Below are 26319 nucleotides of genomic sequence, written 5' to 3' on the forward strand. Positions count from 1 at the left end.
TGCCCTAAAGGGAAGGGGCGGGGCCTGGAGGACGGAGGCGTGAGAGGCGGAGCTAAGGGCTTCCCGGAGGGTTTGTGCGTGAGGGGCCCGGGGTGTTTCCCAGGCGGAGGAGAGACGAGACTCCCAAGGCTCAAAAACTCATCTTTATTGGGAAGACTCAAAACAAACAACCTGTATCCCCCACCTTCAGGCTTGGGGAAGGAGAGCTGAGGATCTGCACCCTTCTCCCATATATACACTCCAGAATCCGCCTGGAGAAGGTGCCCCCCGTCTTGTGGGGGTTGAGGCAGCTTTACAAGCTGGTGCATGGGAGCCAAGCCCCTTTTCCTCTCCGGACTCGGTTTTCTCATTTGTAAAATGGGCTCAGGGGAAACCGGTGCTACGGAGCTTCTGACCAGCGCTGAACATGTCCCATTCAGAAGGATGAGGAGGTCGGAAGACTGACCAAGGGTGGCCCAAGGGGATGGAGGTGCTGGACATCCTGGTTGGGTTTTCAGGGCTCCTTCTACCTACTTCCCTCCCCGCCCAACGCCTCTCTCCTCCAGCACCTCGGGGCTACGTGGCCTCGGGCCCCGGGGACAGGAGCCCTCCCCCAAATCCGACCTCGCGGTACTGGTTGGGGAACATGTTGCTGCCCACAAGGCTGGCAGTGCCCCCGTCCCCGGGGCCTGGGGCCTGGTATGAGTCCAGTGTCATTGGCTCGGGGCCGGAAGGCTCTCCAACAGTGGGCCCTGCAGCCCCGTTGCCCGTGACAGCGCTGGCGAGTGGCGGCGCCGGGGGCAACATGTCCAGCATGGTGAAGAGTGTAGGGGCTGTGGCGTCATCGTAGGCAAAGCTGTCGTCCAGGAGGTCCGGCCCCCCTGGGGGCTCCAGGCCGGGTAGGGACACGGGGCCAGGGAAGAAGTCTGTATCCGGCAGCAGGGCTGACGGCGGGAGGAACGGGCCTGCAGGGATGAAAAGACCGAAGGAAGCAGGGCAGGCTTCAGGGTCAACTTCTGGCCCGGTTCTAACTCGAATGCCCTGATAGTGCTAAATGCGTTATTACTGTGGCCTCTGTTAATCCCAAGGAGACCCTTGGAGTAGGGACTATCACCATTCTCACTTAATAAGCAAACAGGCAACATAATTCACTCACACATAGCTAGCGAGTTGCGGACCCAGGGTTCAAACCATGCTCCTGCAGTGCTAGGGAGTTTTTCCAAAAAATAAGAAAGCTGAAGAGGCTCTAAAGCCCCTCTGCCCCCCCCCCCATTATAGACACAACCCGAAAAGAAATCCCCACACATGGGAGACCCAAATGAGGAGTCACCAGTCCCCAAATTGGAAGGTAAAATTATGTGTCATTATAGGAGAGTGTCTCTTTGCAACAAGACAAACCTCACCAGCAAAGGTATATTACGCTTATCTCAGAAAGAGACCCAGGACTACTGGGACTCTATTTCCCAGCCTCGCTTACAGCTTAATGTGGTTATGTGACTAAGTTTTCCTCGCTGGAATGTGGGCATGATGGCTGGAGCTGGGGCAGCCACCTTGGACCATGAGATAGAAACTGTGAGGTGAAAATGGCTGGAGCTTGCTTGGGTCTCTGATGATCATACAGCCTCCAAACCATCCCGGGACTGTCTATCTCTGATTATCTGAGAGAAGACATCAAGTTCTACCTTGTCAAAGCCCCCGTTAATTTGGGCTTTGCTGTGAACGCAGCTAAACATGATCATAACAAATGTAGGTGGCATTCCCGATCTCTGGCAAGTTCCTAAGATCTGAGCATGAACTCTGTGCCAGCCACTGTGCTGTGGGACAGGACCTCACTAAATTCTAAAAGGGACCTTAAGAGGTAGAGTTTCCGTCTGACAGATGAGGTCCCGAGGAGTCACACGGAAGTCTCACCGTGGCTAAATTCGGGCCTCAGAATTCAAACTGCGTCTGATCCCATGAGGCCATGCTCCTGACCATTATACTCTCATGCCAGAGCAGCTCTGCCCCAAGGATGAGAGAGGGGGACTTTAGGCACTGGGAAACTGGGGTGATGGAGGAGGCAGATGAATGGCAGGTGGCTAATGAGGAGAGGCTGGGATTGGTGGTTGCTATGGGCGGAGCTCTGGAGGCACTGGTTACCAGGGGCAGTGGGTAGAGGGAATAACAGGTGACACTTGAAACCTCCAGGGTGGGGCTGGCTGGGTCCAGGTTCAGCTGACTCTGGCTGGGAGCTGGGTGGCTGGGGTACTGGGGGTGGGGGGGGGGGTGGGGGGGGGGGTGGGGGGGGGGTGGCGTTCTTCCAGCTGGCGGTCAGTGGGTGGGGAGGCTTCTGATGGCAGCCAGATGGGGCTGCGGTTCATGGGAAGTGGAAGCTGGCGTGTGAGTTTAGATGAAGGCAGGGGTCGAACAGGCCAGAGGGTGGCTGGGTTAGAGAGGCTCTCGGTGAGAGTTGGCTGGCCCTGACACCCACCCCCACCTGCCTGCCATCCACTCCCGGCTACCTCCTTCACACAGCGCTTCACCACCAACCTACACAGATGGCCACGTACAGCTCCCCGCCCCATCACAGACCAGGTGGGTGACCTCGGGTAAGACCCCCCGTCTGCCTCTCTGTCGGGCGCCGTGCGCTGAGCGCGGAGCCTGCTTGGGAGTCTCCCTCTCCCTCTCTTTCCGCCCCTCCCCCACTCGCTCTCACTCTCCCAACATCAATAAATAAACGTTAAAAGGTACATTAAAATCTAAAAGGCCCGTGAGGTAGGCCTATGGTGAAACGCTTCAGAGGAGGCCCTGAAGCTCTGACCAACTTGGCCATGGTCACCCAGCGGGTCAATGGCCCAGCTGAGATCAGAGCCTCCAGACTGTGTCCAGAACTCTTATCCTTCCTACTTCAGGCTGCTGCCTAAGTGGTGAGTTACTGGCCTTGTGGGAGGTGGGGGAGGGCGGGGGGGGGGCGGCCCTGAAGAGGCCAGAAGCACCCTCACCCTGCTTCAGAGGGCAGGGACCCACCCGTGCTGTGACCCACCTGAGCCGTGGTTGGGCAGGAAGTGATCCAGGAAGGCCGGCTTTTTCCTCCGCCGTTTGCTCTCGATGCCATGGGGGTCTAAGGGAAGGTGGAGATGAGGAGCCCTGGACCCTCACAGCCCCGCCCCCCCAGCCTAGGACTTAGCCATCCCCTCCCAGGAACCTGGAGATGGGTGTGGAAAGGGGCATGAGGGACACACCGGAGCTGTTCAGCTCCCCAAGGACGTCCGGCATCCCCCGTTTCCGCTTCTTGTCCACTCCGTAGCTGTCTGTTCAGGAGACACCAGGGGCAAGGGAATCCATCAATAATTATAATTAAGCATGAATTACAGACACTGTTTAGGAAGTCCTTGACTTGCTCTAGTTTTTGGCCAACTAATGCAAATAGATGTCCACATCTTAATCAGAATGAAAAACCCAGATCCACTTCTAGCCACACTGGCCTCTTTGTCGTTCCTGGAACACGCCAGGCACAATCCTGCCTCAGGACCTTTGCACTTGCGACTCCAGCTGCTTGACACTATTTCCCGCCTCCCACCACTTCCCTCAAGAATTGCTTAGACATCCTCACGTCCTCAGCCATCCCCTTCTCCAGGAAGGCTTCCCTGATCCCCAGGCTTGGGTCAGATGCCCCCTCGGAGTGACCTGAGTCCCCCGAGCAATTCCATCCCCACTAAAGGACTATGACACTTACAAGGGCAAAGCTGAGGCTACCTTGGTCACTGCTGTGTCCCCAGCACCACCCGGTACAGGGCCAGGCATGAGCCGACGTGCTGAGGGGACAAATAAATACTCCCCAAATGCCATCAGATGGGTAGCATTATTTCCATTTTACATAGGAGGCTGAGGTTGAGAGAGGCCAAGTTCACAAAACCAGTAAGTAGTGGGTCCAGGAGTTGAACCCCAGTCTGTGCGGTCATGAACCTGCATTTTACTTCTGCCTCTTCCCCTGGCCCCTCTAGGCCAAAGACCTGGTCTCTGGGCAGTGGGTCACCCTGGATTTCTGTGGTTACCATGGTCCCGAGGCAGGTACGTGAAGGGCAGAGGCTCACTGCAGACCCCGTCGGTAAGCCGCTGCAGGAAGACGTTCACGGTCACAGGCTCAGCGATTTCCAGGTCCTCATAGGGCGGTGTCTTGAACACAATGGCAATCTGGCGGTGCACATCGGCCTGGGAGAAGTCTGCCCGGCCTTCCCAGGAGGCCCTGCTGAACACCACCGATATATCCTCTGGCGGGAAAGTGGGGACATCAGCTGAGCCAGGACACTGGCCCACTGGGCCCCCAACACGTTCAGCCTCCCCCCAAATCAATGTTGATGTTTTTCAAGTATTTTTTTAAGTTTTTGCAATTCCAGCTGATTTTTTTTTTTTAAATGAGTTCCACGCCCCATGTGGGGCTTGAACTCACGACCCCAAGATCGAGAATCACACGCTCTACCAACCGAACCAGCCAGGTGCCCCCGATATTGATAGTCTTAAGAATAAAACTAATCATCGTGGCAGCTAACCTGTTGAGCACCTACTCGGGTGCTAGTCACTAAGTATCTTAAATATTTTTTATGTATATTATCTCATTTAATCCTTTGAGCAACCTGAGCGGCAGGTAGAATTAATATCCCCACGGTGTCAGAAGCCCCGCAGACCACTGTCAGATTCAGTGATTCACTAAGGGGACCCACAGGACTCAACATATACTCATACTCATGGCTGAGATTTATTACAGCAAGAGGATAATGAGCATCCTCAGTAAAGGGAAAAGATTTTGCCTGGAGTAAAGTCCAGAGGAAACCAGTCACAAGCTTCCAAGAGTCCTCTCCCAGTGGAGGCGCAGAGAACATGCTGATTCCCACCCCCCCCCCCCCCGTAACAAACTGTGACAACACGTGTGAAATGCGGTCTCTCAGGGAAGCTCGCTGGAGACCCTGGCACCCCGGGGGTTTTTACTGGGGGCTGGTTCCATAGGCACCGTCTGCCTGGCACATACCAAAATTCCAGACTCCCAGAAGCAAAGCAGGTGTTCAGCACAAACCACATTGTCCGTGCAAACAGTTTAAACAAGTGAGCCACTCCCATCAGTCAGGGAATGGTGGGAGCCCTCTCGACACCCAAGATTCCAAAAGCCAGCCAAGGGTCAGCCCTTGAAGTAGGCCTTTCAAAGGGTAATAGTCTCAGATCTACTGTGCCAACTCTCCTACACAGCCACTTTAATTTTTTTTTAATGTTTATTTATTTTTGAGAGAGGGAGGGAGAGAGAGAGAGAGAGAGCACGAGCAGGGAGGGGGCAGAGAGGGAGGGAGACACAATCCGAAGCAGGCTCCAGCCTCTGAGCTGTCAGCACAGAGCCCCAACTCATGAAACTCGAGATCATGACCTGAGCCGGAGTCGGATGCGTGACCGTGACCGACTCAGCCCCCCAGGGGCCCCAAGTATGATTACTTTTATTAGCATTATACAAGGTACTAGCTTCAGGCCTGGCACTCAGAAATTCTCATTATTGCTAACTCTTTGTAGTGTAGTTCTTGGGTAGTTGAGATCCTGTAACATCCCAACACCAGCTCGTTTTAGGGATGAGGAAATGGAGACTCAGGGTGGTGAAGTCACCAACCCAAGACTGGCCAGTGAGTGAACGATGGTCAGGACTCACATCTGCCCCTAGTTATTTGCACACACCTGGAACAGTTTCCCTGCTCTTGGTCCCCAATCCCAGGCCCCTAACAATCTCCTTGGCATTCCTCAGATCTTGGCTCAAATATCACCTCCTCTGGGAAGCCTTCCATGGTGCCCAGACCATGTCTGGTCTTCTTGTTGTTCAGTCTTGGTGCTTTGTCTTCTTCTGTCTTAGCATAACTCACCTTTGGAATTTGTCTTTATTTCCTTATCCCCCCCTCCCCCCCCCCCCCCCACTGAACTGGGAGCCCTGAGAGAGCAGAGCCCGGGGCTGTCTCTGTCACTGCTATGTCCCAACACTGCCTAGCACAAGGGCCCAGCACAGAGAGCCACTCAATCACCATTTGCTCATTCACTCAAAATTTTATAAGAACCTCCCATTCCTGGGGGGGGGGGGGGGCACCTGGGGGCCTCAGCCAGTTGAGCGTCCGACTTCGGCTCAGGTCAAGATCAGGTTTGGGAGTTCGAGCCCCACGTTGCGCTCTGTGCTAACAGCTCAGAGCCTGGAGCTTGCTTCAGATTCTGTGTCTCCTCCTCTCTCTGCCCCTCCTATGCTCATGCTGTCTCTCTCTGTCTCTCAATAATACATAAACGTTAAAAAAAAATTAAGAACCTCCCGTTCCCGGGCACAAAAACTTATACATAAATGTTCGATTGGTCATAGTGACACTTGTAATAACCAAAAGGTGGGGGGAACCCGGGTGGCTCAGTCAGTTAAGTGTCTGACTCTTGATTTCTACTCAGGGTGGTAGGATCGAGCCCTACACCAGACTCTGCATTGCAGAGCCCGCTTGGGATTCTCTCTCTCCGCCCCTCCCCTGCTCGTGCTTTCTCTCTCTCTAAAAAAAAAAAAAAAAAAAAAAAAAAAAGAAAAGAAAAAGAAAAACAAAAGTAAGACATCTAGGTTTACAAAAAAAACAAAAAAACAAAAAACCCCAAAAACTCAAGTGTTTACAAAATAAAACATTTTTTAATTAAAAAACAAGAATAGGGGCGCCTGGGTGGCGCAGTCAGTTAAGCGTCCGACTTCAGCCAGGTCACGATCTCGCGGTCCGTGAGTTCGAGCCCCGCGTCAGGCTCTGGGCTGATGGCTCGGAGCCTGGAGCCTGTTTCCGATTCTGTGTCTCCCTCTCTCTCTGCCCCTCCCCCGTTCATGCTCTGTCTCTCTCTGCCCCAAAAAAATAAAAAAAATAAAAAAAAAAAAAAAGTTGAAAAAAAAAAAAAAAAAACAAACAAGAATAGCCAACCCAAATGTCCACCAACTTATAAATGAATAAACAAATTATATATCTGTGCAGTGGTGTATTCAGTCATAAAAAGGAAGGAAGCCCCATACTACCACACAGATGAATCCTGCAAACATTAAGCGAAAGAAGCCAGACATGAAAGGCCATGTGTCGTAAGATTCCATTTATGTGAAATGTCCAGAAGAGAGAAATCTACCAACAGACACTGACTAGTGGTGGCCAGGGCTTAGGGGAGGGAAGAATACAGAGTGACTGCTTATATAATATAATAGACCATGAAAATGTTCTGGAACTAGATAGTGGTGGTGGCACCCCATGATGACTGTATTAAGTGCCACTGAATTGTATACTTTAAAACAGTTAAAAAAATTTTTTTTTTTAAAGAGTAAGGGGCAACCGGGTGGCCCAGTTGGTTGAGTGTCTGACTTCCGCCCAGGTCATGATCTCATGGTTCGTGAGTTCGAGTCCCACATTAGGCTCCCCGCTATCAGCATGGAGCCGGCTTGAGATCCTCTGTCCCCTCTCTCCCTGCCCCTCCCTCACCTGCATGCGTGCTCTCTCTCTCAAAAATAAATAAACATTGAAACAATTTTTAATTTTAAAGAGTGAAACTTGTGGCAAAAAACAAAAAAAAGTACTTTTTTTTTTTTTTTTTTTCCTGAGAACGTCATGTGTGCTTGACCCTGGACTGGGTAGTTCTGGGGACACAGCTGCTCACCAAGACAGCCCTAGGTCCTACCCTATACACCCCAATGGAGGAGACAGATGTTAACTATGTAATCACACAGCCTGAGAAAGGATTGAGAAGGATCCCTGAAGCTGTGACAGGCTCTCCCACTCTGCTCCCCACCTGCCCCAATGGCCTTGCTGTTCCTCCAACACCGGGACCTGCTACCACCCCAGGGCCTTTGCACTTGCTGTTTCCTCTGCTGAATCGCTCTTCCCCAGAGAGTCACACAGATCCCTCATGGCTCCCACAACATACCCTAAGAGTGGTCTTCCCTGACCCCACTGAGTAAAATTGTGCCCACAAGCCTTCCAGCCATTCTTCCCTATCTCCTTTCTCAGAATTGTTTTTCTCCAAACACTACTTTGTCACCATCTTCCTGAATTTTTTTTCAACTCTCTTTCTCTATCTTTTTTCTGTTTCCTCCCAGAACGATGATTAGGAGCACAGACCACCTGCATTCAAATCCGGTCTCTACCCGCCTAGCTGTGTGACCTTGTGCAAGTTACTTAACCTTTCTGTGCCTTAGTTTCCTGTCTATAAAAAGAGAGATAATGATTGGATCTACCTCCTAGAACTGTTAGGCAATTAGATGACCTACTGAGTGATACATACAAAATGCTTGTAAGACGGGTGCCTGGGTGGCTCAGTCAGTTAAGCATCCGACTTCAACTCAGGTTATGATCTCATAAGTTCGTGGGTTCGAGCCCCACGTTGGGCTCTGTGCTGACAGCTCCGAGCCTGGAGCCTGCTTCAGATTCTGTGTCTCCTCCCTTTCTCTGCACCTCCCCGGCTTGCCCTCTGTCTTCCTCTCAAAAATAAATAAACATTAAAAAAAAAATCGAAAACAAAAACCAAAGTGCTTGTAAGAGAGCTTGGCATATAGAAAGGGCAAGATAAACGTTAGCTCTTTATTACTGTTGGGGGTGATGCGATGTATAATAGAGTCACATGACAGAAAACGCAAAGGATACAGAAAAGACATATATGGTAAGAGGGAAAGCTCTCCCCAGCCAGGCAATGCGGCGGGCACCTGTTTTTTATGAAACCCTCTGTTTGAAAAAGGGACACTTGAACAGACACGAATGAAGCGGAGGAGATATTTCTCCCCCTCTCCATTTTCCTCCTCCTGTAGCCCTAGCCCAGCCGTCATAAAGCATTTATTTATGCAACTCCAAGATGTTAATATCAGAGTCCCCCCCGCCCCGTCCCCACCGCAGCTCCTGGGGGCCGGCACTGCCTGGCCTGAGCCAGCACATAAGGCTCTCCATCTTTGCTCATGAATGAGCGAGTGAGCGGTTCCGTGAGCGAACGGACCAGTCAGCTGTTTCACTCGGGCTCCACAACCAGAGCTCTGGATCCTTCGACTCCGCCGCCCCCAGTCGACCAGCTCCTCCTCACCCAATCACCCTCCCAGCTCCCTGGCTACCCCAGCAAAGCCAGCAGACCCCACGCCCCGTCCCGGGGCGCTGTCCCAGGTCCCTCACCTTTCTGCACCTTGTCGCACAGCAGATAGAGCTCCTCGCCCCCCGTGCACGGCCCGCTCTCCTTGTTAATTCGGCAAATCCGCAGCTCTGACGTGTTTGTGGACTCTGGGACAGAGCGAGGGGAAGAGGGATGGAAGCAAAGATGAGAATTCGGTCATCCAACCCTTAGCAGGTACCCCGTGGGTGTCCACCCTGGGCCAGGCCAAGATGGAAACGGAGAAGCCAGCTGGCCTGATCCTCCTGGAACCCGTGGTCCAGGGAGAAGAAGAAGATGCTCAGACGGAAGGGTGGATGGAGAGTCGCGAGTCCTCCAGGCTGAGGCCCAGTGAGTGTCCAGCCGAAAGGGAGGCTGTCAGGCCTCAGAGGAGAGTCAGCCAGGTCAGGGGTCAGAGACCATTCTGAGAGGAGGATTCGTGGTCTGAGATCTGTAGTGGACACCCTCGTCTTGCCTGTCTAGCAGCAGCCCCTCAATTTTTCTTGAAGATAACAGCCCCCACCCCCATCTCAGTCAAGTGTGCACCTGTTTTGGGGGGCTGAAGCCACTCCCTAGCTCAGCAGTGATCACATGCCCCAAACCTGGCCAATGAAAGCACTGCCTCCCTCTGGCCACAGCTGATTGGGCAGAGAGGAACACATGACCGAAGCCAGGCCAATGAGAGCAAGCCCCGAGAATCCAACCAAAAACACTGGGTAAGAGAAGCTCTCTTTGGGCACAGGGGAGAGGTTCCAAGCTGGTAGGATACAAGCCTAGGGCTGCATACAGTCATTTTGCCCCCACCATGGGAGGACCCTGCCAAAAATGACTCTAAATTGGAGGAAGTAGAACTTAGAGTTGGAAAGAGATCCCTAATGGTACCGCTGAGCGCCTGGTTTCAGCCAGACCTGAAGCACTTTAGGTGCTGGACCTTGTTAATTAATGGAACAAACAGATTCTTCAGCCCATTTGAGTTGGAATCCTATCACTTGCACCCACAAAAGCCTTGACTGAATTAATATCCCTCCCATTTGGGGGCACCTGGGTGGATCAGTCACTTAAGCGGCTGACTCTTGGTTTTGGCTCAGGTTGCGATCTCACGGTTTGTGAAATCGAGTCCCGAACCGGGCTTTGCACTGACAGCATGGAGCCTGTTTGGGATTCTCTCTCTGCCCCTCCCTCTCTCTGTCTCAAAATAAATAAACTTAAAAAAAAAAAATCCCTCCTCATTTTGATGCTTGTGGCAGTCACTGTAGGCTGCTAAAACCTAACAGCCATTCCCATTCTCCTCCTCCATACCTATATCCCTCTGTAGAGGATGGAAAACCTAAATACTTGCTTTCCCAGACTCCCTTGCAACTAGGGGCAGCGATGAGACCAAATTACGGCCAATGATACATAAACAGAAGTCTACCAGGGGGATTCTGGGGAATCTACTGTTTTCTGTATAAAAGAAAAAAGTATTATTACTCGTGCTGCCTCTTTCCTAGAACTGCCTAGTACAGTGGTTCAGGTTGTGCATTCTACAATACTAAGAGCCCTCGTTTCCATAGGCTACCTAATAAATGCTGGCCACTGCAACTGGGCAGTGTACAGCCTGCACACCGTACAGGGTGACACTGCCCATCGTGCCTTGAACACAGACATGATATCTGGAGCCGTGGCAGCCAGCTCATGACCAAGGGCATCACAGAGCTGAACCAGGGCCCTAATATTGCCGAGCAGCCGAATCAGCACGGACAGACTTAATAACGAGACAAATAAAAATAGAGAACACCCTTGGCTTGTTTGTTCAAGCCATCGAATGTGGGGCTTTCCAGTATCCGTGGCCAACAACGATCCTAATACGCACACCCCAGACTCACTCTTGTCATAGACGGGCTCAGAGAGCACGGGGTCCATCCGGCGCATCTGTCCCTGCTGGTCCCTATATGAGGCCTGGAAGCAAATCCTCACGACATTCATGTCTACCTCTTGATGGTTCTTCAGGGACCCAGCTGTAGGAGAGAGATGGGAAGGCTGATGGTGGGGGGTGGAGACTCTGGTGGGAAGATGGTGAGAGGGTAGGGACTGGGGGCTGGGGAGACAGCGGATACCGGAGAAGGTGAGGTAAGGGGACCGGGTGGCAGAAAGGGCGAGGCGTCCAGGAGGACAAGCCAATCGGACTAGTTTCGGGGACTCACCATTGTAGGGGTCGATGCCCAGCTGAATCTTCCGCTCAATGGCGGCTTCAATCTCCTTCTTCCTCACACACTGGATGCCCAGATTGTTAAAGCTGAACGGGGAGAGGGAAGGAATGGGTGAAGGGAGGTACTCATGAATAGGCAGGTAGAGACCTAACCCAGAGGAGGACTGCGGCAGATGCTGCCTTGGGGCTCAGAGTCTCAGGGTGCCCAGCATCAGGAGGGCCCTAAGGGTTTAAACCCCTCAGGAGCATTGGGGATTCTCGAGAGCACCTGGAAACGCACCTGTCTTTCCCATATGAAAACACCGGCCAACCCCATTTATGGTAGGAACACTGCAAATTATGGGGCACCCGGGTGGCTCACTCGGTTGAGCATCCGACTTCAGCTCGGGTCATGATCTCGCAGCTCGTGAGTTCGAGCCCCACATCGGGCTCGCTGCTGTCGGCCTGTCCGCGCAGAGCCCGCTTCAGATCCTCTGTCCCCCTCTCTCCGCCCCTCCCCTGCTTGCGCTCTCTCAAAGATAAATATTAAAAAAAAAAAAAAAAAAAAGTGGGGCGCCTGGGTGGCTCAGTCGGTTAAGCGTCCGACTTGGGCTCAGGTCACGGTCTCGCGGTCCGTGAGTTCGAGCCCCGTGTCGGGCTCTGTGCTGACAGCTCAGAGCCTGGAGCCTGTTTCAGATTCTGTGTCTCCCTCTCTCTCTGCCCCTCCCCCGCTCATGCTCTGTCTCTCTCTGTCTCAAAAATAAATAAACGTTAAAAAAAATTAAAAAAAAAAGAACACTACAAATTAAAACCGACATGATGCCAATGTAGAAAAAACTTGTCAGGGACTTGCTTAATTAATTGTGTACGTCTGTACATCAGAATTCTATGCAGCCAGGAAAATGGATAGGGCAGCTCTAGATGCTTATAGGAGTGATCTCCAAGATGTACTAGAACATAAAAAGGAGGTACAAACGTCTGCTACTTGTAAGGGGAGAAAAAACGAAAGTACGTGTAACATATTTTTAACCGCCTCTAGGAAGGGACGCTGATAGCTGAAGGACACTGATAGCTGGGAGGAAGTTTATTTTTCACTGTAGAATCTTTTTGTACCTTTTAATTTTTATTTCTTGTAAATTATAAAGGGAAAGAAGGAATGATCCTTGCAGTTAAGTGGGGTCGGGAGTCGAATCCCAGCTTTGCCATCAGCTATCTGGGCTCCTTCACCTCTCCGTGCCTCAGTTTCCACCTCTACAAAATGGGGATAAATATAATGTGTGTGAATGGGCGTGCAGCAGGGGGGCCAGGCCTAGGTAAGCCCCTCCACCACCCCCGGGCCTGGCCTCAGTCTCCCCGTCTAGGAAATGCAGTGGGGACAATCTGGCCAAGCGGCCCCTTTTGCTAAGGTTTCCCTGGGCAATCTTCAGCCCCTCTATTTCTCTGGTGCCTGAGGGGCAGGGTTAGGGGTCAGGGGTCAAGTACCTGTGCCGGGGGCTGACATGAGGCCGGAGCCTCACCCTGCAGACGCCGTCGGTGCAGTCTTTCCCCACGAGGCTGTGGGGGTGGACTCGGTGAGGCCAATCCTTCCACACCAGGCAGGCGGTCACCTCCACCTCCCGAAGCCCTCCACAATCCCGGAGCTGCAGGGAGACAGGTGCGCTTTTGGGGTCCCATCGCAGACACCTGCACTCATCCAAACTCCCTGGGGCCTCCTCTGGTAACTCCCCAACCCTCTCCCCCCACAGGATGACGGCAGGGCGTTTGCCTAAGACCCCTCTGGGATCCTGAGCCAGAGGCTTCCGACTGGTGACCTGGGGGCCTCATCACATGATAGCTGCCCTCCAGATGTCCCTTCTTTGGCCACTGTGAGTTTTAGAAACTTGGATGCACACGGGGTCTCCAAGTATGGCCCACAGAGAACTTACTAATGACCAGAGGAAAAAAAGCACCTTCGCAGGGGAAACGCCACTGGGCGCCGTGTAAATCAGGTGGGCAAGGTCAACATCACCAATACTGGGCCAAAATGACTTGGGCACCCTGACGGGGTACACTGGGAAGGCACAATGTCGCTGCTGTGACAGCTTTCCAGAAGCACGTCACCTGAATCTCACCGTGATTCCTCAAACGAGCCCAAATGGTGGTTCATCAGGTCAAAAAAAAAAAAATCAGTTTTGTGAAAGAATAAAAAGATGGGCATCGCGGGGCGCCTGGGTGGCTCAGTCGGTTGGGCGTCTGACTTCGGCTCAGGTCATGATCTCGTGGCCCGTGAGTTCGAGCCCCGCGTCCGGCTCTGTGCTAACAGCTCAGAGCCTGGAGCCTGTTTCAGATTCTGTGTCTTCCTCTCTCTCTGACCCTCCCCCACTCTCATCTCTGTCTCTCCCTGTCTCAAAAATAAATAAACATTACAATTAAAAAAAAAAAAAAAAAGAAAAAGAAAAAAAAAGATGGGCATCGCATTTGGGTGATAATCGAACAAATAACATATACGGACCCGGCTGGTAATTACACACTGGTGTATGTATGTGAAAATGCATAGAGCTGCACACACAAAAGTCAATCAACTGCAACTTGATTTGAAAAAAAAAAAAAAGGAGAGGGGGCGTCTGGGTGGCTCAGTAGGTTGAGCGTCTTGAGTCTCGATTTCGGCTCAGGTCCTGAAACCAGGGTCGTGGGATGGAGCCCTGTGTCAGGCTCCGCGCTGAGCGTGGAGCCTGCTTGAGATTCTCTCTCTCTCTCTCTCTCTCTCTGCCCCTCTCCCCTGCTCACGCTCTCTCTCTCAAATTAAAAAAAAAAGAGGGGCGCCTGGGTGGCGCAGTCGGTTAAGCGTCCGACTTCAGCCAGGTCACGATCTCGCGGTCCGTGAGTTCGAGCCCCGCGTCAGGCTCTGGGCTGATGGCTCGGAGCCTGGAGCCTGTTTCCGATTCTGTGTCTCCCTCTCTCTCTGCCCCTCCCCCGTTCATGCTCTGTCTCTCTCTGTCCCAAAAATAAATAAAAAACGTTGAAAAAAAAAAATTTAAAAAAAAAAAAAAAAGAGAGAGAGAGAGAGAGACCAGAGAGACATGACAAGCAAATGCAATCTATAACATATGATCCTTAACTGGATCCTGGATGCAGGAGGCACAAACGATGATAAAACACATCTTGGGGACAAGCGGGAGACGTAATACATCGGACGATATAATGGGATATTGTTAATTTTCCCAGGGAAGCTAATGATATTGTTAATGTCGCCATGCGGGAGTTTAGTCTATTTGCAGGAGGTGCCGGCTGAAGTATCCCGAGGTGAAGTAACTTAATATCTACAATGTGCATGCACATAGTTTAGCACAAACAGCGTGTGTGTTTGCGTGTATGGAGAAGAGTGGCAGATACAGGGAATGTGGCCCAATGTCAACTGGCAAATACGAGTTAAGGGCACACAGGTGTTCCCTGGACTATTCTTTCCATTTTCCTGTAATTAAAAAATGTTTCAGGGGCACCTGGGTGGCTCAGTCGCTAAGCGTCCGACTTCAGCTCAGGTCATGATCTCACAGCTTGTGGGTTCGAGCCCCGCGTCGGGCTCTGTGCTGACAGCTCAGAGCCTGGAGCCTGCTTCCGATTCTGTGTCTCCCTCTCTCTCTCTGCCCCACCCCCCGCTCATGCTCCGTCTCTGCCTCTCTCTCAAAAATAAACATTAAACAACTTTTTTAACAAGTTTCATCCAAACTCATCAAAATGTGTGCATTAAATATGCACAATTTTGCATATATAAATTATACCTCAATAAAAACTTTTTTAAACTACAAAAAAAGACTAAAATAATTTTTGTTCCAATTTGGGGAAACCAAAAATTTGGTGCCTGCATTTCAAAAGCATGAAACATCATGCTATGCCAGATTTCCAGATTCCCTTTAAAGAAAATGGACATTAAGGCAACTGGGGCCGGAATTCCTGTTCAGCAGCCACATGGCAGGGAGGAAGTTTATTTTTCACCGTAGAATCTAGCAGATAGAAACCAGCTCTTCAGATGTCACCCAGACCCACCTGGTTTTCCTGAGTCACCCGTAGGGCCCTGCTAACATCAAAGACCCTGTAAAGCCTGCTCTGAACTTCTAAAAAAAATTTTTTAGTAACTTTTTTTTAAATGTTTATTTTTGAGAAAGAGAGAGCAAGGCAGGGGCAGGAGAGAGGGAGTAAAGCCTGCTCTGAACTTCTAAAAAAATTTTTTTATTAACTTTTTTTTAAATGTTTATTTTTGAGAAAGAGCAAGGCAGGAGCAGGAGAGAGGGAGACCCAGAATCCAAAGCAGGCTCCAGGCTCCGAGCTGTCAGCACAGAGCCCAAAGAGGGGCTCGAACTCACAGACTGTGAGATCATGACCTGAGGCGAAGTCGGAGGCTCAACTGACTCAGCCACCCAGACCCCCTGAGCTCTGAACTTCTAAAGCCCTTCCCTATAAAAGACCAGGAAAGAATGTGTCTCTGTGGGGGAGTACTGCCCTCTAGGGGGTGTTTGGGATATTGGGGGGTGATATGGGTTGACTGGGTAATGGGGACCCACGGCAGGCGGTAGCCAGAGCCAGACGTGCTCCACCGCCTGCAAAACCAGGGACAGTCCAACACAAGTCCTGCAAGATTTTGATCATCCCGCCAACATTCACATCGGTGACAAACCTGTTTGAAATAATCACAGCCAGAATCTAGCTGTTTTACATATACAGTCCTTTTTCCCATAACTTAAAAATACGCTGAAGTTTGAGGGCGCCTGCGTGGCTTAACTGATTGAACGTCTGACTTCGGCTCAGGTCATGATCTCGTGGTTCGTGAGTTCGAGCCCCGCGTCGGGCTCTGGGCTGATGGCTCAGAGACTGGAGCCTGCTTGGGATTCTGTGTCTCCCCCTCTCTCTGCCCTTCCCCCGCCTACGCTCAGTCTCTCTCTCTTTCTCAAAAATAAACACACATTAAAAAAAAATTATACTGGGGCGCCTGGGTGGCTCAGTCGGTTGGGCGTCCGACTTCAGCTCAGGTCACGATCTCGCGGTCTGTGAGTTCGAGCCCCGTGTCGGACTCTGGGCTGATGGCTCAGAGCCTGGAGCCTGCTTCCGGTTCTGTGTCTCCCTCTCTCTCTGCCCCTCCCCCGTTCATGCTCTGTCTCTCTCTGTCTCAAAAATAAAATAAAAACAATTAAAAAAATTAAAAAAAAAATTATACTGAATTTTCAAGGACCGCGGCCACCATGTTAACTGAGGGAAGACCGGATTTTGTTTTAGACTAAGGGTTGTTTGCCACTTTGGAAGATCCCATCACCAGCTGCAACCCTGGCCAAATGGCGTTTAATTCGCTAACTCCACCTGACTGGGTCAGGCTGCCGATGGGGCCACTGCATTAGTGAGGTCTCAAGCCACTGCCACCTTCATTAGGATTCCCTGGGGCTGTGCCTGAACATTTACATATTGAAATGAAGGTGCTTATTATGCTGTTTATTTTCCTTTTATTTCTCCTTCATATTAAAGTTACGGCATTATGGATTTGGGGGGTGATTATGAGTAGAGAGACGTAATATTGCATATAAATTTCACTGAGTCAGATGGGGTTAAAGCTATTCATTTAACCAGCTCCCCACCATAATATTAGGAGATCCAGAAAACCTCAGAGTCAACGGTCTGGGGATTCAGGAGAACTGCAGGGCTGGAAACTTCTAAGATGTCACACGAGGCCTTGGAATAAATCAGAGCTGGTACCAAATCCAGGCTCCGTCGCTGGCCATCTGCATGATAAACCTGTCTATCCTGCCTTTATCTACAAAATGGATATTAGTAAGCACCTGGCACACAGGAGTGCTTAGTAATTACTACCGTCAACTTGCTGTGTGCCCCCGAGCAAGTAACTTCCCCTCTCTGAGCCTCAGTTTCCTCCTCCAAAAGATGGGACTAAAAATCCTGAGTCCAGATTCGGAGCCAGGTGGTCCCCTGTTGTGGGGTTTTTACTGTGCTAACTCTTTGAAAATCAAAACAAACACCAAGCCAGAAAAACTGCCTGGAAAGACCTAGAAAGAAAGGGTTGGGGAAAACACAGCGTCCAAGCATCACCCCACAGGTAAGTTACTAATTACAAAGGAAGGCTGTACCTTTACAACGAAACGGCCTGCTGGTCCCTAGCTGGTATGGGCCAAGGGCATCCCCCTGCGACTCATATGTTGAAGCCCTAACCCTCAGTGCCTCAGGATGTGACTGTATCTGGGGACAAGAGTCTTTCAAGAGGTGATTAAGTTAATGAGGCCGCTAGGATGCGTTCTGATCCAATCTGCCCAATGTCCTTATAAGAAGAGGTGATTTAGGGGCGCCTGGGTGGCTCACTCAGTTAAGCTTCTAACTCTTGATTTCGGCTCAGCTCATGATCTCATGGTACATGAGTTCCAGCCCCGTGTCAGGCTCTGTGCTGAAGCGAGGAACCTGCTTGGGATTCTCTCTCTCCTTCTCTCTCTGCCCCTCCCCCATGCTCTCTCTCAAAAAAAAAAAAAAATTTAAAAAGAGGTACTTTGGACACGCAAAGAGACACCAGACGAGCGAGGACACAGAGAAAGGGAAGCCGTCTGCAAGGCAAGGAGAGAGACCTTACAGGAAACCAAATCTGCTGGCACCTTGATCTTGGACCTCCAGCCTCCAGAGCCATGAGGACAATACATTTCTGTTGTTCAAGCCACCCAGTCTGTGGGATTTTGTAATGGCAGCCTGGGCAGGCTAATATACCTCCCCACAGGGTCTGACTCAGCATCACTGACATGGGGACAGACTGCCACCCCATGTCTCCTGATGTGAGACTGATGTGAGCCACAGCATCGCCAGTGGGGTATTCCCACCAAAACATACAGCCTGATCTCCTCTGGAAACGCTCAACAAGCACAGAATGCGGGACATTCGACGAAACAGCTGTCCTGTCCCCGCCCCCCAAGTGTCCACACCCCAAAGCATGAAGTCAGACTGAGAAGCTAAACTCGGGTCAAAAGACACTAAAGGCAGAGGCGCCTGGGTGGCTTAGTCGGTTAAGCCTTCGACTTTGACTCAGGTCATGATCTCACGGTTGGTGAGTTCGAGCCCCGCACTCGGCTCTCTGCTGTCAGCACAGAGCTCGCTGCGGATCCTCTGTCCCTCTTGTTGCCCGTCCCCCCACGCTCAAAAATAAACATTAAAAAGACACTAAGGCCATCCGTCTTAGTCTGTCCTGGCTGCTACAACAGAACATGTGAACTGGACGGCATCTAAGCAACAGCAATTTATTTCTCACTGTTCTGGAGGGGGCCAGCATGGTCAGGCTCTGGGGAGGCCCGTCTTCCAGCCCTGACTTCCCTCAATGTCATCCTCACCTGGTGGGAGGGGCCGGCAAGCTCTCTGGAGTCTCTTACAAAATCATCAACCCCACTCACGAGAGCTCTGCTCCCATAACCTCAGCACTTCACAAGGGCCCTACCTTCTTCTCTCTCCACAAAGACTCTACCTTCTAATACCATCACACTGGGGACTAGGATTGCAACGGATGTAGTTTAGGGGGACACAAACATTCAGACCATAGCAAGTCCTGTCAGTTAAATGCAGCATGTGATCCTGGGCTGAATATTAAACAAGTGAACAAAAACAACAGCTATCAAGAATATTTGGGGGACACCAGGCTGGCTCCGTGGGGGGAGCACGTGACTCTTGATCTCAAGGTTGTGAGTTCAAGCCCCACATTGGGTGAGGAGAGTACTTCAAAATAAAATCCTCAAAAAGAAAAAAGAACAGGGATGCCCTGGTGGCTCAGTCGGTTGAGCATCCAACTTCAACTCAGGTCATGATCTCATGGTTCGTGGGTTCGAGCCCCACATCAGGTCTCTCTCATAAAAGAAAGAAAGAAAGAAAGAAAGAAAGAAAGAAAGAAAGAAAGGGAGGAAAAAAGAAAGAAAAAGAACATTTAGGGGATAATTAGAATATGGACTTAATATTAGATAATACCCTTGGAGGAAAATTAAGTTTCTAGAGCGTGATGATGATATTCTGATTATATGGGTACTACATTGTAGGAAAACATCCTTGTGCTTGAGGGATATACACTGAAACATTATGGGTGGAGTATATCTCCAACTTACTTTTAAATCTCCCTCTCCAAATGTCTATCTAAAGGGAGAGAAAGACATAAAGCAAATAAGGCAAAAGTCACGTTCACTGCAATGTTCTTGTCTATCGTATGTAGGTTTTTAATTTTTCAAAAGAAAAAGTTGAGACATAAAGTTGAAAAAAAAAATACCCTGACAATTGGAAAAATAGACAAAATCTTTAAAGATAAATAAGGCGTTACAAAAATATCCCTCTATGCCCTGTGCTTGCCCCATTCCTGAAAATCCGGTGATGGAATGTACATTTCAAAGTAAACCGTTCTTTCCACCAGAATGTTCCGCCCTGGATGCTGCTTTTGGCCACAATGTCTGGAACCAAATCAAATAACAACTACCTAGCTGAGTAAAGGGAGCCTCCACTAGGGGAGTGAGTGGTGGGGAGCTCCAACTCCATTCAGAAGCACCGGACTAACCTCAATTCACACAGCTGGTAAGATTCAAACCCACGTCTTTCTGACTCTAGAATCTGAATTTGTAACCACTATGTTGACTGCTTCCTGCAGGGTGGGGGAAGGACAGGGTTGCTCTGTTAATCACCTGAATAAACCTATGAGTATAAATTCCCGTACTTTATGGGAGAGGGGGAGGGAAGGAAGCAGGAGACCTCGTGTGAAGGAGTTTGGACCTGGGGCAGAAGTGGGCTAAGGCCTCATGGGTCTCCAGGCGGGAGGAACAGCATGGGCAAAGTCCTAGTGGCTGGAGGGTGGCCAGTGAGGAGGGGCTGGGTGGGAATGGGCAGCAGGAGCCAGAGGGTGAGAGCCTTAGAGGCTCAGGGAGGAGATTAGGCTTCCTCCTGGGGGCACTGGGGAGCCAAGAAAGGGTTGTGAGCAAGGGCAAAGAGCAGACGTGCAATTTAACGGGGCCCTTCTGGCTGCCTGGTCGGGAGAAATTCGGAGGACTCTGGGCGCTGGCGGCCGTGCAACCCGGGGCTGGTGCAGTGATTCACCCACAACTCAGGTTCAATAAACACTTCGACAAAGATCCGGAAGCACATGAGGGCTCTGTACCGGGGAGATGCAAGGAACCATGCCTCTCCGACGCCAGTTGGGAGAAATGGTCATGGGCACAACCTCACGGAGGGCAATTTGCCTACCAAATCACCTTAGACCAACCAGCAAGGTCCACTTCCAGGAGCGACATGAAGGAAAGAACAGACGAACCGAGTCATTCTCTACAGCGTTGCTTATAATAGGAGATGGCAAACAACCCCAATACCCCCCAGGAGAGAACCCGCACGGTAAATTATCCCCCATCCACGCATGTTAATACAAATCTTTGATGTTTGAAAGTTTTGAGGCATGTGCTTTAAAACTTTAAAACAGAGGCACTTTTAAACAGGTTTGAAACGGGTAGCTCCGGGGCGCCCGGGGGGCTCAGTCGGTTAAGCGTCTGACTTTGGCTCAGGTCATGACCTCACAGTTTGTGAGTTCGAGCCCCGCATCCGGCTCTGGGCTGACAGCTCGGAGCCTGGAGCCTGCTTCGGATTCTGTGTCTCCCTCTCTCTCTGACCCTCCCCCACTCACACTCTGTCTCTGTCTCTCCCCCGAGAATAAGTAAACATTAAAAAAAAAAAAATCTTGAAACAGGTAGCTCAGGGGGTTAAGCATTAGACCTGGGCTCAGGTCACATGATCTCACGATTTGATTCACGCATGGGAGCCCTGCAAGGGGTGAGTTCCAGCCCCACACTGAGTGAGCTCGAGCCCCGCTTCCGGTGAACACAAGCCCTCTCTTTCGGTGAGCTCTGCTTCTCTCTCTCTCTCTCTCTCTCTCTCTCGCTTCTCTCTCTCTCTCTCTCTCTCTCTCTCTCCCCGTCTCCGCCCCTTGTGGGATTCTCTCTATCCTCTCTCTCTGCCCCTTGCTCACTTGCACCCTTTTGCTCTCAAAAAAAAATAATAATAATAAATAATAATAAATAAATAAATAAATAAAACTTTAAAACAAAATAAAGATGCGTGTAGCAAACCCAAATGTGGAATCTTATTTTTCCCTCTCTTTAACACAAAAGGTAGCATAATCCCCTACAAATGGTTCTGTGCCTTTTTTTTTTTTTTTGGTTTATTAATCTATCTTGGCGATGGTTTCACATTAGTACAGTAAGGGAGGGCTTCATTTAAATTTTTTTCTTTTCCGTGTTACCTAACTGCACGTGTTTATATTTATCGGCACACACATTCACACACATAGACTTGCCATGGCTGCGAAGGATTCCAATGTGTAGATGTTCACAGGATTATTTCACCAGTGCCATGCTGATGAACGCTGCATTCTGATTCTTTACGCAAGGCTGCAAGGGATAACCTTGCACATCCCTCTTTTTGCCCCGAGGCTGGCATATATCTACATGATCAGTGCCTGGAATGGCCAGGCCGATGTGTCACGATGGATGGTCATAATCGTTAACGCCGTAAGGCCAGCGGTTCATCTCTACGGAGCACATACCGTGCTGGAGGCCCTTGGCGTGTATAAATTAACTCGTTTCCGCCTCCCAACAACCGCAGGTGGGTTAGTATTATTATTATCCCGTTTTGTGGAGAAGGAAACTGAGGCACAGAGGGACTGAATAAGCAGCCCAAGGCTGCACAGCTAGTAAATGGCAGAACGGGGATTCATTCAAACTTGGCCACTCCGATTATTAAGACCTCCCTTGTGGACCGGGAGATCGCGTCGGTCCTTCCACGGCAATGATAATTTCGATTAATACTGCCAACTGCCAGGAAGGAGGCCTTTCTTTGAATGTCCTTTTGAATCTGGGGCCAGGCGATTAACTATGATCCGCTCCAACAACAGCAACAGCAATAATAATAACGACCGTCAACTAGGCTAACTACACGCACGCGAATCCCGGGGGCGGGGGACCGCGACACCCCACCCCGGGCCCCACCTCGATGGCGGGCAGCGTCTTGCTCGCCTCCGTGCTGCTCTCCCCGAGGATGCTGCCGGCCGAGCGGCCCTCGCACTCGTAGCGGAAGCGCATGCCGCGCTGTTTGGGCTGCTCCGTGATGACCAGGTGCGGCCGCGGCCCGGGGCCCGGGGCCGGGGGCAGGATCCGGCCCAGGGGACAGCCCCAGGGCGGCGGCGTGGCGGGGGGCGGGGGCGCCGCGGGGCCCAGGGTGACGGTGCTCAGGGAGGCGGCCCCGCGAGACACCAGGCGCGGCAGTCCCTCGCCCGGGCCCGGCTGCGCCCCCTCCAGGCCAAAGCCATTCTCCTTGATGTACTCGTCGATGATCTCTGCGGGAGAAGCAAAAACTGGGGGTGACGCTGATTATAAAAGGAATGGCTCGGTGACCCTCCCTCCCCACCCCCGCCCCGAGACCTGTGCCGCCCCGCCTTCCCTAAGCCACTCCTTTCTTCACAAACATATTTCTTGGGGCGCCTGGGTGGCTCAGTCGGTTGAGTGTCCGACTGGGGCTCAGGTCATGATCTCGCGGTTCACGAGTTCGAGGGACTGACTGGGCTCTGTGCTGACAGCTCAGAGCCCGGAGCCTGCTTTAGATTCTGTGCCTCCCGCTCTCTCTGCCCCTCCCCTGCTCACACTCTGTCTCTCTCTCAAAAACAAATGAAACATTAAGAATAAAATAAAATAAAATAAAATAAAATAAAATAAAATAAAATAAAAACAAAACATATTTCTTGTGGGCTGAGGGCGGGGGGTAGAGGGGGGCTTGGCCCCAAACACAAAAAAAGTCCCTATCCCTCCTTCTTGCAAACAGCTCCCCAGTTCTTGAAGCCAGAAACCTGGGGACCTGCCTCGTCTCTCCTCCTGCACGCTCACATCCACTCCCCTCCCTAATAGCACCTGAATTCAAGTCTCCATCACCTCTCACCTGGATAAAGGTAGGGCCAGGTAACAGGTGTCCCTGCGTCCAGCTCACCCCGTTTAACAACAGCAAGAATAACAGCTGTTCTGCCTCAGAGAACAGCCCCATCGTCCAAAGGCTCAAGCTGGAAGGATGCACCTCTTTGTGGGTTGCTCACGATCCCCCAGCAGTGTCCCGTCCTTGAACTTCTGCCTCTTGCCTCAAACACGTATTTACGCCTCTCCCCACACCCCTGTCTCCATCCTGGTCCGCCCTCACGGTCTCCCCTCGAACCACTGCTCCCGTTCGCCGCCAGCTCACCTCCTCAGCCTGTCCCCCACGCACAGCCAGAGGTATCTCATGTCAGATCTTGTCCCCCCTCCCGTGGCGCCCATCTCCCTTATAGTCGAAGTCAATGTCTTCCCCATATAGCCCCCCCCCCAACTCTATTCATCTCAGAAAACAAAAAACAAAAAACAAAAACAAAAACAAAACCCACACCCCGGACCCCTCCGGATCCCTGCCACAGAGCCTTGCATGGACGGGTCCCTGTGGTCCTGGGTCTCCCACCACCTCCCTGTCACCTAGCTCTTTTCTCTTGCTCCCAGCAAAACTGGCCCTCTCTGGCGGGGGGGGGGGGGGGGGGTTGTGCTTGCTCCCCATCTGCCTATTCCATCCAGCCCACACTGGTTTCTCATCCTTCTGGTCACAAATGTCACGCCTTCAGAAAGGCCACTCTAATGTGTGTCTTCCCAGGCCATCTGTTTTTCTTTGTGTTATTTCCTTCACAGCCCTTAGCCCAATCTGACATTATCTTGCTCATTTATTCCTTTTCCTACTGTCTCCTCCACTAGAGTGTCAGCTCCAGGAGGGTGGGGACCTTGTTTGGTTTGTGGGTGAATCCCCGGGGCCTAGAACAGTGCCTGGCACATGACGGGTGCTTGAAACAACTCACCGAAAGAATTAACAACGGTCACGGTGATGGTGACACGAAAGGCAGCTGGCGTGCGGAGTCATTTCTAATGACTCCTAATACCAAGGTACTGCTAATACCTTGGGAACGTGACCGTTAAAATCCCCTGGCAGTCTGAGAAGTCACGCTGTGACCCTCCCCCTGCCCAACAGCGAGGGAGGCCAAGATCCCCCACTGTGAGAACTTGGGACTCCTCAGCCTCCCCCCAGACCTGCCCTGTGATACTCACCCAATTCATCTGTGGAAGGAAGAGAAAGAGAAAGAGAAAGGTGAGGTCCAGAAAGTGCTCAAGACTTTCATCTTTTAAGACAGATTCCCCAACCCCCTCCCCTCACGGAACCCCTCCCTTTCCCCCTTCCTCCATCCCGGGAAACTGGGCTCCGACTCCCTGGGGTACCAAACCCCAGCCCCTGTCTTATCCTCTTGGGCTACCCGCCCCCCCCCCCGGCTCAGCTCCCAATATTGGAGCCCCAGGGTCAGGGTACCCTCAAGTGCCTTCTAAAAACCGGGAATTATAAAGCATCATCGGGAAGGAAGCCGAAGATCTTATCACTGGGAAAAAATTCAACATCCAAGATTCTAAATTGAATGTGGGGGGGGGGGTCCCTCCCTAAAGCCCACCACAGAACCCCAAGGCTCTATACTAGCTAGTATCTGAAGATCCAAGGAAGTCGGTCCTTCACCTCCAGGCACCCACCTGCCCTGCACCCCGGCCCAGTCCCTCGGCAAGGCCCACCCACCATCCCAGATTCGCCCCCTGAGTGGGGAGAAACATCAATGCTGGGGAAGCCCTTTATCACCTCCTCAGGGAGGCTCTGTCCTGAACGGGGCCATGGAGAATTGAAACACGCCTCCCATCATTCCATAGACAGGATGAGGGGAAGGCCGGAGTGAGCAAGCCTGGGCTCAACACTGTGAGGGAGGGCAGTGGTCTGCTGCTGGTCGTAGGCTTATCGATGCCAGCCTGCCTCGCTGCCAGACCTTTCCTCCTCCTCCTCCTCCTCCACTCTCGGGGAGTGGCTCCTGCCAGCCACTGCCACCTGGCAGTTTGCTCCTCGGAAAGCAGTTTACCTGCTCCCCTTATCTCATGTGATCTTTGAAGTCAGCAAGGGGGGGCCCCCCTCCCCCCCGCCACGTGGTAGCTGGGGACACTGAGGCTAGGAGAGAAGAAGGGACGGGCTGTAGATCACTGGCAGGGCCAACCTCCAACTTGGAACAACTTTCTTAAGCATCTATGCTGGACGGACTGGGAACCCCAAGATGAGTTCGACTTTGGGGCCCTCAAGGAGCTCCCAGGCTGCAGGGGGAAACTGAGGCCCAGGAGGCAGTGGCCTGAACTTTGGACCGCCTCAGCTCAAATCTTGGCTCTGCAACTTGCTAACTGTAGGGACTTGAGCCCATTACTTAACCCCTTTGGGCCTTGGTGTCTTCACCCGTAAAATGGACACAATAATAATGCCTCGCTGGGCTGCTGTGAAAATCAAATGAGCTAATACGTGGGAAGCACTCAGAACTGTCACAGTTGTAGGCAAGACATAAATGCTGGCTGCTCTTGGATAAAGTGTTGGGAGACATTATTTTATGGACTTAGGTAACCCGCTCTCCCTTTCTAGGCTTCGGTCCATCTGTCTATATACAAAATGAAAGGGTTGGAAGATGTGCTTTCACAACATGGGGTGTAGAGTCACCCAGACGTTGGTTTGAATCCTATCTGTCACCCACTGACTGTGCAGCCTTGGGAAAGTCTCTCAACCTCTCTGAGTCTTTCTCTGAAACATGAGGTCTGAGCTCCTATCTCAGGTGTTAACATGAGGATTCAGAATCACACAGGTCAATTGCTCAGCACGGTGTCTGAGCACTGTGTCATAAGGCTTAGCTAATAGCATTATTATCTAAAATCCTCTTTCAGCCAGGAAACGCTGGGACCTTCTCCTTATTAAAGGCCCAATTCAAATAACCCCCTACCCCACCTCAACCTCCCACAGAGACCTGCCAAACCATTCAGGGACGGCCAGGATGGGCCCCAGGTCTTTCCTGCCTCAGGGCCTTAGCACAACCTGCTCTCTGCCAGAATGCTCTTCCTCCGTTTCTTTGCGTGGCCTCCTCCTCCTCCTCCTTCAGGTCCCTGCTCAAATGTCGCTTACTAGATGGG

At 51.5% G+C, this 26319-nt stretch overlaps 1 protein-coding gene across 5 annotated transcripts in view; it reads right to left on the reverse strand.

The window, feature by feature from the left end:
• Positions 1-124: 124 nt before the first annotated feature.
• RELB (RELB proto-oncogene, NF-kB subunit) overlaps positions 125-26319 on the reverse strand; it is a 28851-nt gene continuing 2656 nt past the window's right edge. For 2 of the 5 annotated variants that reach the window (XM_042918763.1, XM_042918766.1), the window contains exons 3-12: positions 24397-24405; positions 22279-22625; positions 12752-12909; positions 11286-11377; positions 10968-11099; positions 9129-9233; positions 4014-4229; positions 3201-3269; positions 3002-3079; positions 125-944 (exon numbers count right to left, since the gene is read on the reverse strand). In XM_042918763.1, the coding sequence (XP_042774697.1) occupies positions 556-944; positions 3002-3079; positions 3201-3269; positions 4014-4229; positions 9129-9233; positions 10968-11099; positions 11286-11377; positions 12752-12909; positions 22279-22625; positions 24397-24405 (1595 nt within the window). In that variant the 3' untranslated portion in view covers positions 125-555. Of the gene's footprint in view, positions 945-3001; positions 3080-3200; positions 3270-4013; positions 4230-9128; positions 9234-10967; positions 11100-11285; positions 11378-12751; positions 12910-22278; positions 22644-24396; positions 24406-26319 lie in introns of all 5 variants that reach the window. The other 3 variants (XM_042918762.1, XM_042918765.1, XM_042918764.1) reach the window with 2 other exon arrangements.

Source organism: Panthera leo, chromosome E2 (assembly GCF_018350215.1).
Source record: "Panthera leo isolate Ple1 chromosome E2, P.leo_Ple1_pat1.1, whole genome shotgun sequence".
NCBI lineage: Eukaryota > Metazoa > Chordata > Mammalia > Carnivora > Felidae > Panthera > Panthera leo.